At 40.8% G+C, this 13,999-nt stretch overlaps 1 protein-coding gene across 4 annotated transcripts in view; it reads left to right on the forward strand.

The window, feature by feature from the left end:
- The window catches only part of TPD52 (tumor protein D52), a 106,405-nt gene that overhangs the window by 9,636 nt on the left and 82,770 nt on the right, over nt 1–13,999 (forward strand). For 2 of the 4 annotated variants that reach the window (XM_026100680.2, XM_064507369.1), the window contains exon 5: nt 5,581–5,629. In XM_026100680.2, coding sequence (XP_025956465.2) covers nt 5,581–5,629 — 49 coding nt within the window. Of the gene's footprint in view, nt 1–4,121; nt 4,164–5,580; nt 5,630–6,712; nt 8,236–13,999 lie in introns of those variants that run through there. The other 2 variants (XM_026100683.2, XM_064507368.1) reach the window with 2 other exon arrangements.

Here is a 13,999-nt window from a genome sequence, read left to right on the forward strand (position 1 = left end):
TTAGCAGTTCTGAGTTACTGAGTTACTTTAGCAGCTCCAGATACTGCATAGTTCAGTTACCTTGTCTGCCCTGGCCTTTTATCTACTTACTTTAAGCAAATATTCAGTGTAAAGATTTCAATAGTTAACTGTAACAGTGTGTAAGTCATGGCTTACGGTATTAAGGCTGCAAGTTGAAAGTTGATGCTTGTAAAGGAGTAATGACTCGCACTTGAAGGATGATACGCTTATCCAAATGCATGTGTGTATAAAGGGACTGTATAAAGGATGTACAATCTGAATTCTGACAGACTTTGCAAAAAGTACTGAAATTACTCTTAATGTTGTCATGGGTGTCAACAGGCATCAGAAGAGCTGCATTTAATATGGAGTGCTCCATTTCTAATACCTTCTCCTGCCTCTGTGCTACCACTGTAACTTGATCTCATCCTATTCTACGTGGCTAATGTGAAACTGTCTCTGAAGTTGGCTTTCCTCTTGCTGCCTGCTCAGAGTTAAGTAGAATGGAACATGACAGAATCATAAAATAGCTAAGGTTGGAATGATCCTCTGGAGGTCATCCAGTTCAGCCTCCTACTTAGTGGTCTAACTAGATCAGCTTGCCCAGGACCTTGTCCATGTAAGTTAGAAGTCTCTCCAACTATGGAGATTCTATAATCTGTCTGGGTGACCTGTTCAAGTGTTGGACAATCTTCCTGGTGATTTTTTTTTCCTTATTATATTGAAATTTCTTGGGTAGCAACTCCTTTTAATTGCCTCTCATCCTATCTGTGTGCACCTCTGAGAAGAGTCTGGCTTCATCCTCTTTGTATGCTCCCAGTAAGCAGGTAAAGGCAGCAGTAAGATATTTAAGGATGTAGGTATTGGGCTCCTAGACTATAAGCTAAGAGCTTTAGCACTGTAGGCAGAGTCTGGGAAGATGGACAGCATAGGATAGTATCAGAATTCTGGCTCTGTGCTGAGCAGAAATTCTGTGAAGTGAGCTCAGTTTGCTCACATACAAGAATAGTATCCTGTCTGAAATACATCTCCTTTGTCATCAATTGACAGAGGGAGACTGGAAGGTGTCTCTATTCCTTTAGGAAGCAGAGAACAACTACTCCCTTAATAGCGTTCATCTTTCTTCCTTAAGGCTATGGTGTTTTCCCTCATTAGTAATAGACTATTCGAACAAGCAAGCACAGACTCAAAGCTCTCTTCTAGGCTCAAGAATTTAATATCTCAACATCCAACAGAAGTATCCTGACTACCCAAGTTAGCTGCTAGGTTGGTGTTGAATACTTTCTCCAGCAGAAACTCAGCCACTGAGTAGCAGGGAGTGTAAGGAGAACAGGGCCAGAGGAGTCGCAGTGTTGGTGTGCTTCTTGGGGAGAACGATGGCAATGGAAATTCTAGGTGTAGCTATAAATTCAGGAGCAGTGTGAGTGTTTTTATTTATTTGTTTATTTATTTTTAGGGGAGGGCTGGGGAAAATTAGTATTGTTCTAGATCTTACTTGCACTTGAGCAGGAAATGGAAACCTCTGAACAACTAGTGAACTCATGTCCCTGCATTATGTGACCAGTAAACTGGTGTCTCCTTTTAAGACTGCACAAGAAACTGAGAGCTGATGAGCCCAATACTTACTTGAAAACATACTGAATTTTCTTACTAAACTCTCACATGGCCTCTTCATCATGACTTCTCTTACTGTTTTAGCTAAGGACTCCTCAGCTGTAACAACATTTGTTCTATGTTGGACTATTGCCAAATATTCCATATAGCAATTATCACATGCAGGTCTTTGTGCCCTGTGAAGTCATTTTGGAGGGAGTTGTAAAAGGGAATAAGGCCACTAGTGGATCTGAGAACATGAAAACTAATCAAATAGAGAAGGAGAGAGGACTTGTAGCGCAAAGTCAGTGTGTTACTGCTTTTTTTTTTTTTTTAATGCTTCCTCTACTTTCTTTTTGTTATGCTGAAAATTAAGTCTGTCCCTTACTAGGTTTCTCTTAATACCTTTATTCTCCTTTATATGAATGTCTTGAACTTTGATTAGCTAGCCATCTTTGTGTAGGCAATGTGGGAAATAGCAGAAGTATCAAGATGCAGCTCTGAGCAAACTTCTGAGCAGTCATCATTTGCACATAGTATGAATGCAGCGCAGGAGGAGCTGCGGAGCTGAACTCTTCATCCTCACCCTGTTCTGAGATTGCAGAATAACTTTCTTTGCTTGCTTTGGAAACCTGATATGATCATTGACTCCTAAATATCATCATTTATCAACTGGAAACCTAACTATTAACTAACAACACTAATGAATGCTTATGAGTTTTTAAGCCTCTGCTTTCTGGGCAGGGACTCTGGCATACTTTACCGTCCAGTTTCAGAACATGAGTCAATGTAGTAACTATACAGCACTTGTGTGTAAGTGTTACAAACCTTTTAATGCAACATAAAATACATAGAAAGCTGCAGAGCAACTTACTGTGGCTCTTTTTGTTTTTATTTACTTTAAGCTAGGGGTTTTTCTTGTGATTGTTGTAAAATGGTCTTCTGGTCTTCAGACTGCCCAGCTTTATGGCCTAGTTGAGTGAGTGTCGTAATGTGGCATTCCATAATTCATGAAAAGAAAAATGGAGTTCTCTTTGTAAAGCTTTTATAAAACTTAATCTTGCTTCTTTGCACTATTTCAGAATGGGTGATTTGATTAGGGGGGAGGGAGGGGATCAGATGCAGTACGCTTGGTCTAGTGCAGTTCTCTTGCAAACCAAATCTCAGTGCTAAAACTGTATATTCTCTTATGGTGAGACTTTACAAAATGTACTGTGAGTATACGTAAGCTATACAACAGCAAGTAAACTCTTCACAAATACGTAAGTAGCTTTTCCATTAAATGAGCTCTATGGGATTGAATTAAATTTCTTTAGACAGCTATTGGAACAAGATCTGCAGGATACCATTGGTAGCTGCTTTTCTGTATGAGCAGGTTTGCAGGTTGTAATATAGAGGGCGAAGCAGGTATCTTTCACCCTTTTTAGTCTTAAAAATTCCCTTACCCTGCAAGAAGTGCTGTTAAAGTGGCTGACTATGGCTGGACAAATAGAATTATACAGTATCAGCCTAGTTCTCCACTAAAACTTGGCACGTAGCAAAATCAGAATTTCTAGTAGTCCACAGCATGGACATGACACTTCTGAAGACAGTCATCCTCTACATGCTCTGGGAAATTTCATGGAAGTCAGATGATCGGGAAAGATGAAAAGCAGCAGCCCAAGCAATTGCTGGCCAAGGATTCTCTTGAAAGACATTATAAAGCCCAGTTATGAAAAACTGTTTTCATTTTTTTTTAACCTGCTCTTGTGGTATTGGACGAGGAACGTTTAACAGACTACTTTGTATCAAGAGTAAATAAGGATTTTTCAGAATATGGAACTATATTAGACTTCAGGTATTCTCGAAGCTATCGGGGAGTTGCTTAATCTATATCCACTCAACTTACAGGAGTACGTATGTGTTGTAACTAAGCAAGCAGTAAGCATCTGGCAATATTGGCAGGTTACAGAAATCCTCCATGAATTTAAGAACAGGGTTGAGACTAGGACAGTCTGATAAAATAAACGGTCTCCTCCCCCTCAGATCCCTCTCACTTAACCTGATTTTGAATACATGTTGATGTGACCGCTTGCTCTAGATAATCTGTATTAATGAATATGGAAATTTTATACTGGATTGGGTCTAGAACCCTTCTGAATGCAGGAGTAATTCTTTCAGTGTGAAGATTGTTGATTAATAAGACTCTTGGGTATTCACTTTCTATTTGATACTGTCAAAACTAGAAATGTAGCATGCTTCTCGTTGCTCGAAAAACGTAAGTAGGCTGTTGCAGCTACGCAGGTTATGAACTTATTAACAAGCATGGCACTTGGGGGCAGGAATTTGTTGCAGCTTTTGCTTTGTTGTGCTTCAGTGTGTGCATGGCCAAGCAATTAAACAAACAAAAAACCAAGGAGTTACTGTGTAAGAGTATTTTGCTTTTTACTAGAAGGCAGTATCCAGAACCAGCTTTCTAAGCAAATTTCTTCTCAGTCAGTCATTTAAACTAACCTCTTGCTTTCTCTTTTCTTAATGCTGGCATTTAGTATACGCTCCATACAACATTCAATTAGCATGCCTATTATGAGGTAATGTATGTTAATTCATGTCGAGTATATTTATTTTCATATGTGGAATCAAGTCAAATTGAAATCTAATAAACTAACTAATAAATATTAATTAAAAAATTCTTTGTAATGAATTACCAGTACTAACGTATAGGATAAAACTGGTTTTAGTTCTGCTTAATATCAGTGGTTATTGCACATCTGGATTGCAACTAAGTGTACTTTTTCTTGCTGTTCTAAGAACTGAAACAGCTTTTCCCTGCCCACTGGAAATGTAGTGCTACCAAATGATTCCAAGTTTGGAAGACAATAGCTTAATAACTATTTTAGAACTGTCTGTGAAAGCAAGTAGGAAATACTGTGGTTTCACAAAAAGTCTCTTGCTGACTTTGAGTGCTTGCCTTTTCTCTGTTCTTGCTTGGCTCTGTGTCCCTCAGTCCCCTGAGAGAATCTGGTTTGATGTATGTGCTGATTACTGTTACTGTGTATTTTCCTAAATGAGAGAGCTGCTTAATATGGGTGATCTACACAAATACCAAGCAAAGGAAAGGGGGGAAGCTTAAGACCTCTTTCAAAAAAGCCTCCTTTCTTTCATATTACACAATAATACTTTGTGGAGTCTGCTATGAATTCTTAGTTCCTGGTCCACTGAAGGCAAGCATTCTCCATTCTGCATAAAAGTTAAGGTGCTATTGCACTAATTTGCAGATGACACTGGTGATTAGTAGGAGCGTACAGCAACTCTTCAGACCCTAACAATATTGCACTGGCCTGCAGCATTGTAAATCCTGAGCTGTCCTGCTCTTCAGATGCAGTACTTAAACTGGCTGTGATCACAGCTGTCTCCAGCACTTTAAAAGCAAGGAGGAGTCTCCCTTGAATTTAACACGTTAGCACAAAATACCAATGTGAACCATGGTTTGTTAATTGAACACATAGCTTATTAAATTAAACTTGTTTTCCTATAACAGGCAAAAAACCTCAATCATAGCAAGCTTTCTTTAGCAATATACTAGGCTAACCGGAAGTGATGACTGAGCTTTTCGGAAACAAATCCTTTAAGCAAGAAGCCTGTGAAATCGGTAGCAAAAGATAAGTTAAACTTAACATTTGCTAGTTCTCCTTTCCGTGTTTTGATGAAGGATCCTACCACTGAGACTGGCAAAGCTTATTTACAATGCTGACTTCTATTTTCTTCTGAGTAGTTTGGCTCAAAGATAAAAATGAAGGGTAACTTGAGCATATTTGAAGTTCAGTTTTGTAGTACTCTTGGAGACTTGCATCTCAACTATTTTTGGGTTACCCTTAAAAACAAAGAAAAGCTGAAAACATAAAATGCATGTTGACTTTGGAAAAAGCAACTGTTTCCTTGTCTTCTGATATTTATAGACTAACTAGAGATGGTTTTAATTCTGTGGGGTTTTTTTTTTGTCCCTAGAAATTCTTCAACTTTCAAATCTTTTGAGGAAAAAGTTGAAAACATAAAGGTAAGCATTATTACTAAAATGTCTGAATGATTGTAGATCTGTATATGTGAAGAAAATACTTAAGTGGACTCTGGATAGCTGGTTTTTAGTCAATAGTAAACTGTTGAAAGTGTTTAGATGACTTCTTTTTAAGTACTGTGGAAATGGCCTCTCTGCCTGATGATTTGAGAACATAAAATAAGCATCCTGAGCCTTTTATAGGAGGATGCCCTGAACTAAAAGGACAGCTAATAGCTGTCTAACCTGCACAAATGGCTAATATAACATGCCTAGTATTATACATCCAGAATAGTCTAGGCTTTTATTTCCAAGCCTGCCTGAGGACTAGTATTCTACACAGGAATATAGCCTGGAAGGTTTGTCTTACATTTCTGACAGAAACATGTGAGGTCTTTGCATCTGTGAGAAAATTTAAAATCCAAAGGTCTTAAGTGCCAGAAACAACCATTAATGGCTTCTCCAGTTAAAAGTTCACCTTAAAAATTGCCAGTATGTGCAATAGGAACCAGATCTGACTGTCCTTTCTCATGGGGAACTAAAAATCCTCTAGAGGACTAAATAGCCCTAACATTCATGCTGTCCCATGGAGCAGGTACTGTACTGAGAAGCGAAAAGGCAAACACATTATCTGAAAAAATGAAGTAGTTGATACACTCCACTAGAGAACTCAAGATGCATTGTTGAAAATTGTTCAGGGGTTCCTTCTGGAGCAATACAGAAGTTAGTTTTAGGCTTTGAAAGATGCAGAGTTAAATGGCTTGAAAGGCTGCATACCTGTATCCACTTTTAACTGAGTGTGTGTGTCAACCTTCAGGCTTATTATAGTTAGGGCTACTTCGTATTTTGTGTATCTTGAGGCCAAAGAGAGACTGTTACGTTAAGCTGCTTCTACTGATTCTTTTCCACCTGATACTTGAGACTTGTCTTTTGTGTTATTGTGGAGGTAGTCCAGTCCTGGAAAAGCTGCCCTACTGAAAATGCTTATTAAACTTCTTGATGCAGAGGTACTGTTTTTATATAGTTAGCCATACTTGATGTGCTAAATAACTGCAATTTTATGTTGAGACTCTCTCTGTGTTCTAGTCTAAAGTTGGAGGAAGCAAACCTGCTGGGGGAGACTTTGGAGAAGTTCTTAATTCTGCCGCTAATGCTAGTTCCACAGAAATCATTGCAGAACAGACACAGGAGGAGACCAACTGAGATTCCTGCCTCTGTCCTGCTACCCACTGCCAGATGCTACAAGCAAAAACTAAGCACACTTGTAACATTCTTTGCGCTCTTTCACCAGATGTGCTTTTATTTAGCACATAGCTACTTTACCAGATTAATTGATACCAAGCTTGTTTTCTGGGTTCAAAATATTTTTGAAACTAAAATACATTGTTTGGGTTTTCGTGTGGGAAGGGGAATTTTTATGCCTTTCAAACGTTTAAAGGACTTATCCCTAATTTGAAGGCAACCTTTAAAGTATAGCATTGAAAATACTCTTTGGAGAAGTTAATTATACTGTACATATACTGTGGATACATAACTTCTTTTCAGTCTGTAACTATTGTTCAACTTAATCATTATAAATCTACTTCTGCCAAACTGAAGCTTGTTACTTCACTCTTGTGATTACTTCAGTTAAGTGTTGCCTATGTGGGACATCCAACTAGGAAGATCACTCCCAGCTAAAGAAAGGACTGCTGCTTCAACATGCTTAAATTATTCACAGCAGGATTACAGATATGTAGGAATATACTGTATTAAGAGCTTGTTCCTTGTACAACAGATGTGGATAGGGTAATACACAACACCTGAAACTTAGTGATTTTTCTGTGGATCATCCAACTAGGAAATTTTTGACCACTGCAAATGGAAGCAAGATGCCTAATAGTGTTGGTTTAGCTGGGCTACAGTAAGGCCTCCAATCTCATGTTTTGTACATGATCTTGATGTGTAAAGATATACTTGTCTGAAACTTTCGATCTGTTGTGAATAAGTTCATCTTAAACCACACATGATGGTGTCACATTTACACTAACAAAGCATGGAATGTAGGCATATGCCTGACCGTGGAAGTTTTTTAATTTTTTTTTTTTTTTGGGTAGCAAGACGACTGCTCCCAAATGCTAATGTTAAGTTTCACTGTAGTCCCTGTAGACTGAGCATCTAAATGTAGCTCTGCTACATAAGGTGTGTTTTGTTTTTTTTTTTTTTTTTTGTTAAAGGCCTGCACCACTTGTGCCCCTACTCCTGTTTAAAGCCACAGAAATCCATTTTGAGAGGTGCACCATGTCATATTGCAGCATAGACATGTTACAGGATCTGCTCTCCTACCTGTTGCTTTATCCACTGTATGTACTCTTGAAAATTCTTGTATTTTTTAAGTTTCTGGCACATGGTGTGTGTAAGATTACAAGTTTTGGCAAATGTTTTATCACCATGCTTAGAACAGGAAACAAGTCTTGAAACATTTGTGTGAAATCCGTGAAATTCTAACTGCCACAAATGTCTGGTGGAAAAAAAATACTGGCTCCTGATGACTTTGTTAGCATGTCAGATGTAGTGTATATGCTCAATTACACATGAGAGCAGCTTAATAAAAGCCTGTATGTGAGGAATGTATTGTCTTGGAGAGTTATGTAAATAGAGTAATTTATTTCTAATCAAAACAATCTTTTGAATTCAGTTTGGTTTCCATCAACATAGTGTTGATATAGATCTATACTACTGTACTTGGGGGAATCTGCGCATGGATGAATTTCTTGTTTCTAGAGACTAGGCTTATATTGTCTTCTAGCTACTCTTCTATATATAAACTGCCTGGATTAGTTTTAAAAGTTAACCAAGTGTGTTACAGAAATGTACCCACAGCCTTTGATAGCTATACTGTTGCCAAAGAAATGGAGATGAGAATTGACTAACAGTAAGAACTGAGCTGTTCCTTTGTGGGATCACCACCACATAACATCCTGCAGGGACCTGCCTTATCCTTGCTGTAAGGGTTGTTTTTTCATCTGTTTAAGCATCTGCTGCCCCTGGAGTGCAGCTTTCTGATTATGAAGGAAGATAGTGGGGTTTTTATTGTTTCTTCCCTCGGACCAAATGGTTCTATCAGTGGGTCTGTGTTATATTAAACTCTGCTTTCCTCATACAACCAGGGCCACAAAAGCTGAGTTAAGCAAACTGCAGCATCTTTCTCTGGGTTTCTGCAACCTCCTCTTCAGTGCGAGTAGCCTTACAGTGGCTGTAGCCATATAACTTCTACCTTAACGGAGTGGGGGGGCCTGGACAGAGCGGCGTTAATGCCACCACAAAGACCTACTTCCATGTAAATGAGGCAAGACTGCTAACGTTTCTACGTCTCGGCGCGACAGATCGGCTCCTTCCGCCACCGCCAGGCCGAGCCCCAACCGCGCGGCCAGCAGGGCCCCGTGGACTCGCCCGCCTGCGGCAGGAGCCTGGTCCCTCCGCCAGGCATACGGCGGCTCTCAGCCGCCTCGGGTGCCCGAGCCGGCGGCCAGGAGCGCTGCCCTGCCGCTACCCCAGTGCCCGTACTAATGGCGCTGGCGGCTGGAGCTAGCCTGGCGCCACCAGCTCTGGGCAGCAGAGCCACCTCAGGGGCGGCGAAGGCTCCCCGCCGCACGTAAGATGGCGGCGGCCCCGCCTGCTCCGCCCCCGCCCCGGCCGGGCCCTGCGCGCTTGCGCCCTGCGGTGCCGGAACGCGCCGGTGACCTCGGCGTAGCGCGAGGTGAGAGTTCACGCTCCGCCCCCCCCCCGGATAATCATGGCGGCCCTGAGCTGGGGCAGAGCCGCCGCGCGGACGCGGGTGCGGGGGCTGCTGGCGGCAGCGCGGCAGTGTAGCGGCCGCGCCTCCGCGGGCGCGCAAGCTGCCGGTCCCCCCCGGCAGCCGCCCGAAGAGCAGTCGGGCGCCGCCGCCAGCGCCGCGGCCGCCGGCCCGCAGCAGGTGAGGGCGAGGCGGACGGCGGCGGTCACGTGGCGGGGGTGCGTCACGTGCGCGCGGTGGGCAGGGCCTGGCGGCGTGTGCCGCACGTGCCCGGACGGCCGCGCGCCCGCCCTCAGCGGGGCGTCGTTGCAGCGTCTGGCGAGTAACTGGATGTTCCGGGCGCCCAGGTGGGCGCGTTGACACCGTGACGGGCGGCCTGCGGGGCCCGGCCTGCAGTCAGGCTCGTCGCACGGAGAGCTGGAAACGGATACCTAGGAAGGCGTATAGGGCGGGCAGGCGGGCTTGCTTTCCTTGTGCACGGTCCTAGCTTTCAGCCGTTTGGAAGCGGTTTATTTTTTCTGTTTTAGTCAAAGACTGCTCGTGGATGTGACTTGGGAGTCTGGGGGGATGCTTTCATCGCTATAAATCATGTCATTTTTATAAAGGTGTTGTTCTGTTACTTCTCTTCCATCTCATGCTTTATATCTCTATAGCATCTTTTTTTTCTTCAGATGATGCCAAACCGTTGTTGCAATGCTTTCTTAAGAAAAAAAAAGAAAAAAACAAAAAAAATACAAGGTAACGTTATATTCACAGGAGAGCGCTTTTATTTCTTCTGTTTTACAATATTTCCATTTCTCTTCTGTTACTGTAATTTTGAAATCCTGTCAATTCCTCCATTTTTTGCCCAATATGTCTGGGGCATGTACGGTTTTGTCATGTTTTCTTTTTTTTGTGTTCAGAGTGTGGCTGACTAGTGTCCTTGTTTTGTTTTGTTTTATTTTTAAAGGTCAAGTCTGCCCATAGCAGTTTTTTATCTATATACCTGTCTATATTGACAGTGAATATAAAGCAGTTATTATTATTTTTTCTTTTCTGTTAATTATCAAACCCTCAGTTTTTTTTTTAATTTCCTTTCTCACTGGTTCACAATGTGTAGTAAATATCTTTAAAAAAGCATAAAAATGTCAACATCTTAAAAAATGTATTTCTACAAACATGTAACTCATTTTTAAAGAAAATACACAAGTAGTTTTGGGTGTTTAGAACAGAAGACACAGACGTACAGGCAAAGTTTGTCCTGGCTTTTGTGTGCAGATAGAGAATGCAGAAAGTTTTTCATGAAAGAAATGTAGGTCTGACTGAAGACCCGTTAGGCCTCTACTATAAAGATCTGTGACAGAAGCATTAAGGTTGGTACGAGTGAAACATGAATGCAAATGTGAGTATGTAAAAGAAACAGCATAACTGGGGTTAAAAGAGTGATGCAAAGCAGTTCCGCAGGACACTGTTCCTAGCAGTAAAATCAAGGATTGTGATGTTTATGTCAAGGCCATCAGTCTGATACGGCCGTAGCACAGATGACTCATGAAGAGCAGATCTTGCATCCTAACAACAGGAGGATGGCAACAAGGGTGCAGTATATCTTACATGCCATTCCTTTTCCTGTTACTCCACAATGAAAACAGTTGTTTCAAACAAGCAAGGAGAAACAGCAGCAGCATAGCCTAATATTTATTGAAGTTCAAGTAAGCAAGATTCTGAAGCAAAGGACGAGCCTGTGAACAACAGTTGACTCCTAAAGGTTATAAAATATTTGTCCAAAGACTATTTGTCATTGCCAATCAAGAAGAACCCCCAGAGATGTGGTAAGGCCTTGAAAGCTGGCATCTTTTGTCCTCTGTGTGCTCCTGCCCAGACTCCTTTGGTACATGCTTTTGAGTGCTTGTGCAATGGGTAAGACAGTGAGAGTGAATGAGATCTATAAAAGAATGAATGAGTTTGAGTGGGTAAAATCAACTTGGAGATTTTGTAAATTCTTCTTCTGTAAGATCTTGCATGAATCTTGTGCTGATTTTCCTACAGGATAGGCTGTGAGAGTGGCCAGTAACATACTCAAAGGAACCACAGAAGGAAAGTGGTGTATGTGTACTAACATACTAACTAATCCAGAATATGTCTTCCAGGCTGAAAAATCCTGATCAACTTGGTTGTTCCTCATGCGGAAGTGAATTTCATACTGTTGTTCATCCTTGTCACTCTTCTTTGTACCTTTTCCAGTTCTATTTGACCCATCAGGTACTGGGATTACTGAGGGGATAGGTATCATGACAGGTAGGATAGTGAGATTAGTCTGTGAATTAGTATCGCAGGCCTGTCTTAGTGCTAGGAATGCAGAATTAGAAATGTCTTCAGTCACTGAATCCAGGACATGATATCCCAAATTTTTGTGTGATCTTTAACCCTCTATTTTCTGATGAATATCCACACTAATGAGGCTGTGCTAGGGTTGAAAGTCCATCTAACCCAGTGTTCTGGCTCAGATGATAACCTAAAACAGATGTACAGAGAAGAGTTTAAGAATGGATCCAGTTGATCTAGCTGCAGAAGATACTGAACTCTGTTTTGTTTTCTGATTTTTTTTTTCCTGTTGAAGAGAGAAGGTAAGAACTTACTCTTTCTATCTTCAAGTCTTTAGAGGCTCTGTATATGTACTGAACCAACGCTGGCGTATCAGAATCTGAGTTTCCTTAAGTAGTAGTAGGTCTGCAGCTTCCTTCTCAAAGAAAACTCAGAATTTTAATGTTATGTAGCAAATTTGTCTTTTTACAACATAAATTCCAAATGTACTTATATATACAAATATATATCTAAGTATAAATACTTGTAATCAGATATAAAATCAAACTAGGAGTGTAAGATGAAGAGCGGGAACAAATCTGGATTTTCCTGCGCTCTTTTCTCACTTGAACAAGCAGAAAAATGGTATCTCTATTTGTGGTATCACGGTGATGTTAGAAACAAAACAGTGAGATGGAGTAGGATTGCCCTGAGTCTACTTTTGTGCTGTTCTTAGTCCAGCTAGCAAAGCACTCCGAGAAACCAAGCGTGAATGATCTATTCATTGTCATTTTCTTTTCAGATTGCGTGGAAGAGGGAGTGGGTTTTGGTGAGAGTGAGTTAGCTGTGGGAAGATGGGATACTGAAAGAAAGAGCTTGGACTTGCAGCTGTTGGCTCTTTCGCGGTTTCTTGAAATCTCCTTTTCACCAATTCCAACTTATTTTTGATTGCCAGGAAGCGCATTGTTTGGCATGCAAACTTTGTACAGTTGGGAGCGACCCTGATGCTAATGTGGTGTAAAGCTGGGCAGTCCTGATGGAAGGATGTACTGCTGTTTCCTGGAAAAATTAAGCATTAGAGAACCCCTTTGGATCCTTTTAAGGGGAACAGCATCCTCTTTTGAGGGGAGAAAGAAGTGGCTGTGGCTACTGTCCCTTTCTGGGGTGCCATGAACGTACAAGATCTTTTCCTCTCAGCAGGAGGAATGTGGTTTTGCTCAGCTCCTAGCTGAGCCACACCTAGAGAAAAGCTTGTATTCCTTAACTCTGCTGATGAACAGATAAGCACAAAATGCTCTCAGGTTTTCGGTGATCTGGCTGTAGGAGCACGGATATGTTAATTGGGTCCTTAGTGTCTGTTTCTTTAGGGGGGAAAAAAAACCATACAGATTTGGTGTTTTTTCTGCAGTGGTTTCATGGATAACAAGTCTTTTTTTCCCCACATTTTTGAAATTGCATTAGTGTTATGATATTTGATAGGCAATGATTTATTTTTTGTGTGTGGTGGAAAGTTTGATAAATGGGTATGTTGATGTGTGTTCATTTCGGAGAATTTAAAAAGCATGATGATACTCTTTGCTAGGTAATTTCTCAGGCACAGCAGCGTGTGTTTACTGCTGACCTTACTGCATAGTTGCCTGGTATTATTCTGTGCTATGCGGGTATTCTTTTTTAGGGCTTTGCATTCTATTTTTCACCTTCAGTTCATGGTCTACCACAGGCAGCTTAACTCTCACTGCTTTTTCCTGCTGCATATTACTGATGTCTAAGCATATACATTTTAAACTCAACATAAAAAAGACAAGTTTATTTATTCCCCTGTGTGGAATTGCATAAAGAAAACCGTATTTTAGAAGCAAGTGAAATGCCTTAGGCATTATCTTTATTGTATATATGTATATTGAAGCTGTCTGCCTAGCAAAGTAGGAAACCTTTCCTTTTGAGAAGGTCATCATAATTTTTGTTGATACTGGTACAGAAACAGTTATTGAACTATGTACTTAACTAGGTTACCATCATTTGAAGAAAATGGAAGAACGAAGTAACTAGTTAAGAATAAATTACACTTTTTCCTGCTGTGTGAACTAAATGGTGTTAAAAAAAAAAAAAAAGAAGAAGTCTTAAAAACCGTGTGAATGACTGGAGTTTGGCAAATGTCTGTTTTATGCAGAAATTGGTAGTTGCGATGACATCTTTGCCATTGGTCTGCAATAGGTGGCAAATATGATGGAAGTGCTCTGTTGGGCCCTTTTTGCTTTTCAATAGCAGGATACAAAATATCAGGGACATTAATTAAGTGGAAAAAAAATAAAAACTTA

Source organism: Dromaius novaehollandiae, chromosome 2 (genome assembly GCF_036370855.1).
Source record: "Dromaius novaehollandiae isolate bDroNov1 chromosome 2, bDroNov1.hap1, whole genome shotgun sequence".
NCBI lineage: Eukaryota > Metazoa > Chordata > Aves > Casuariiformes > Dromaiidae > Dromaius > Dromaius novaehollandiae.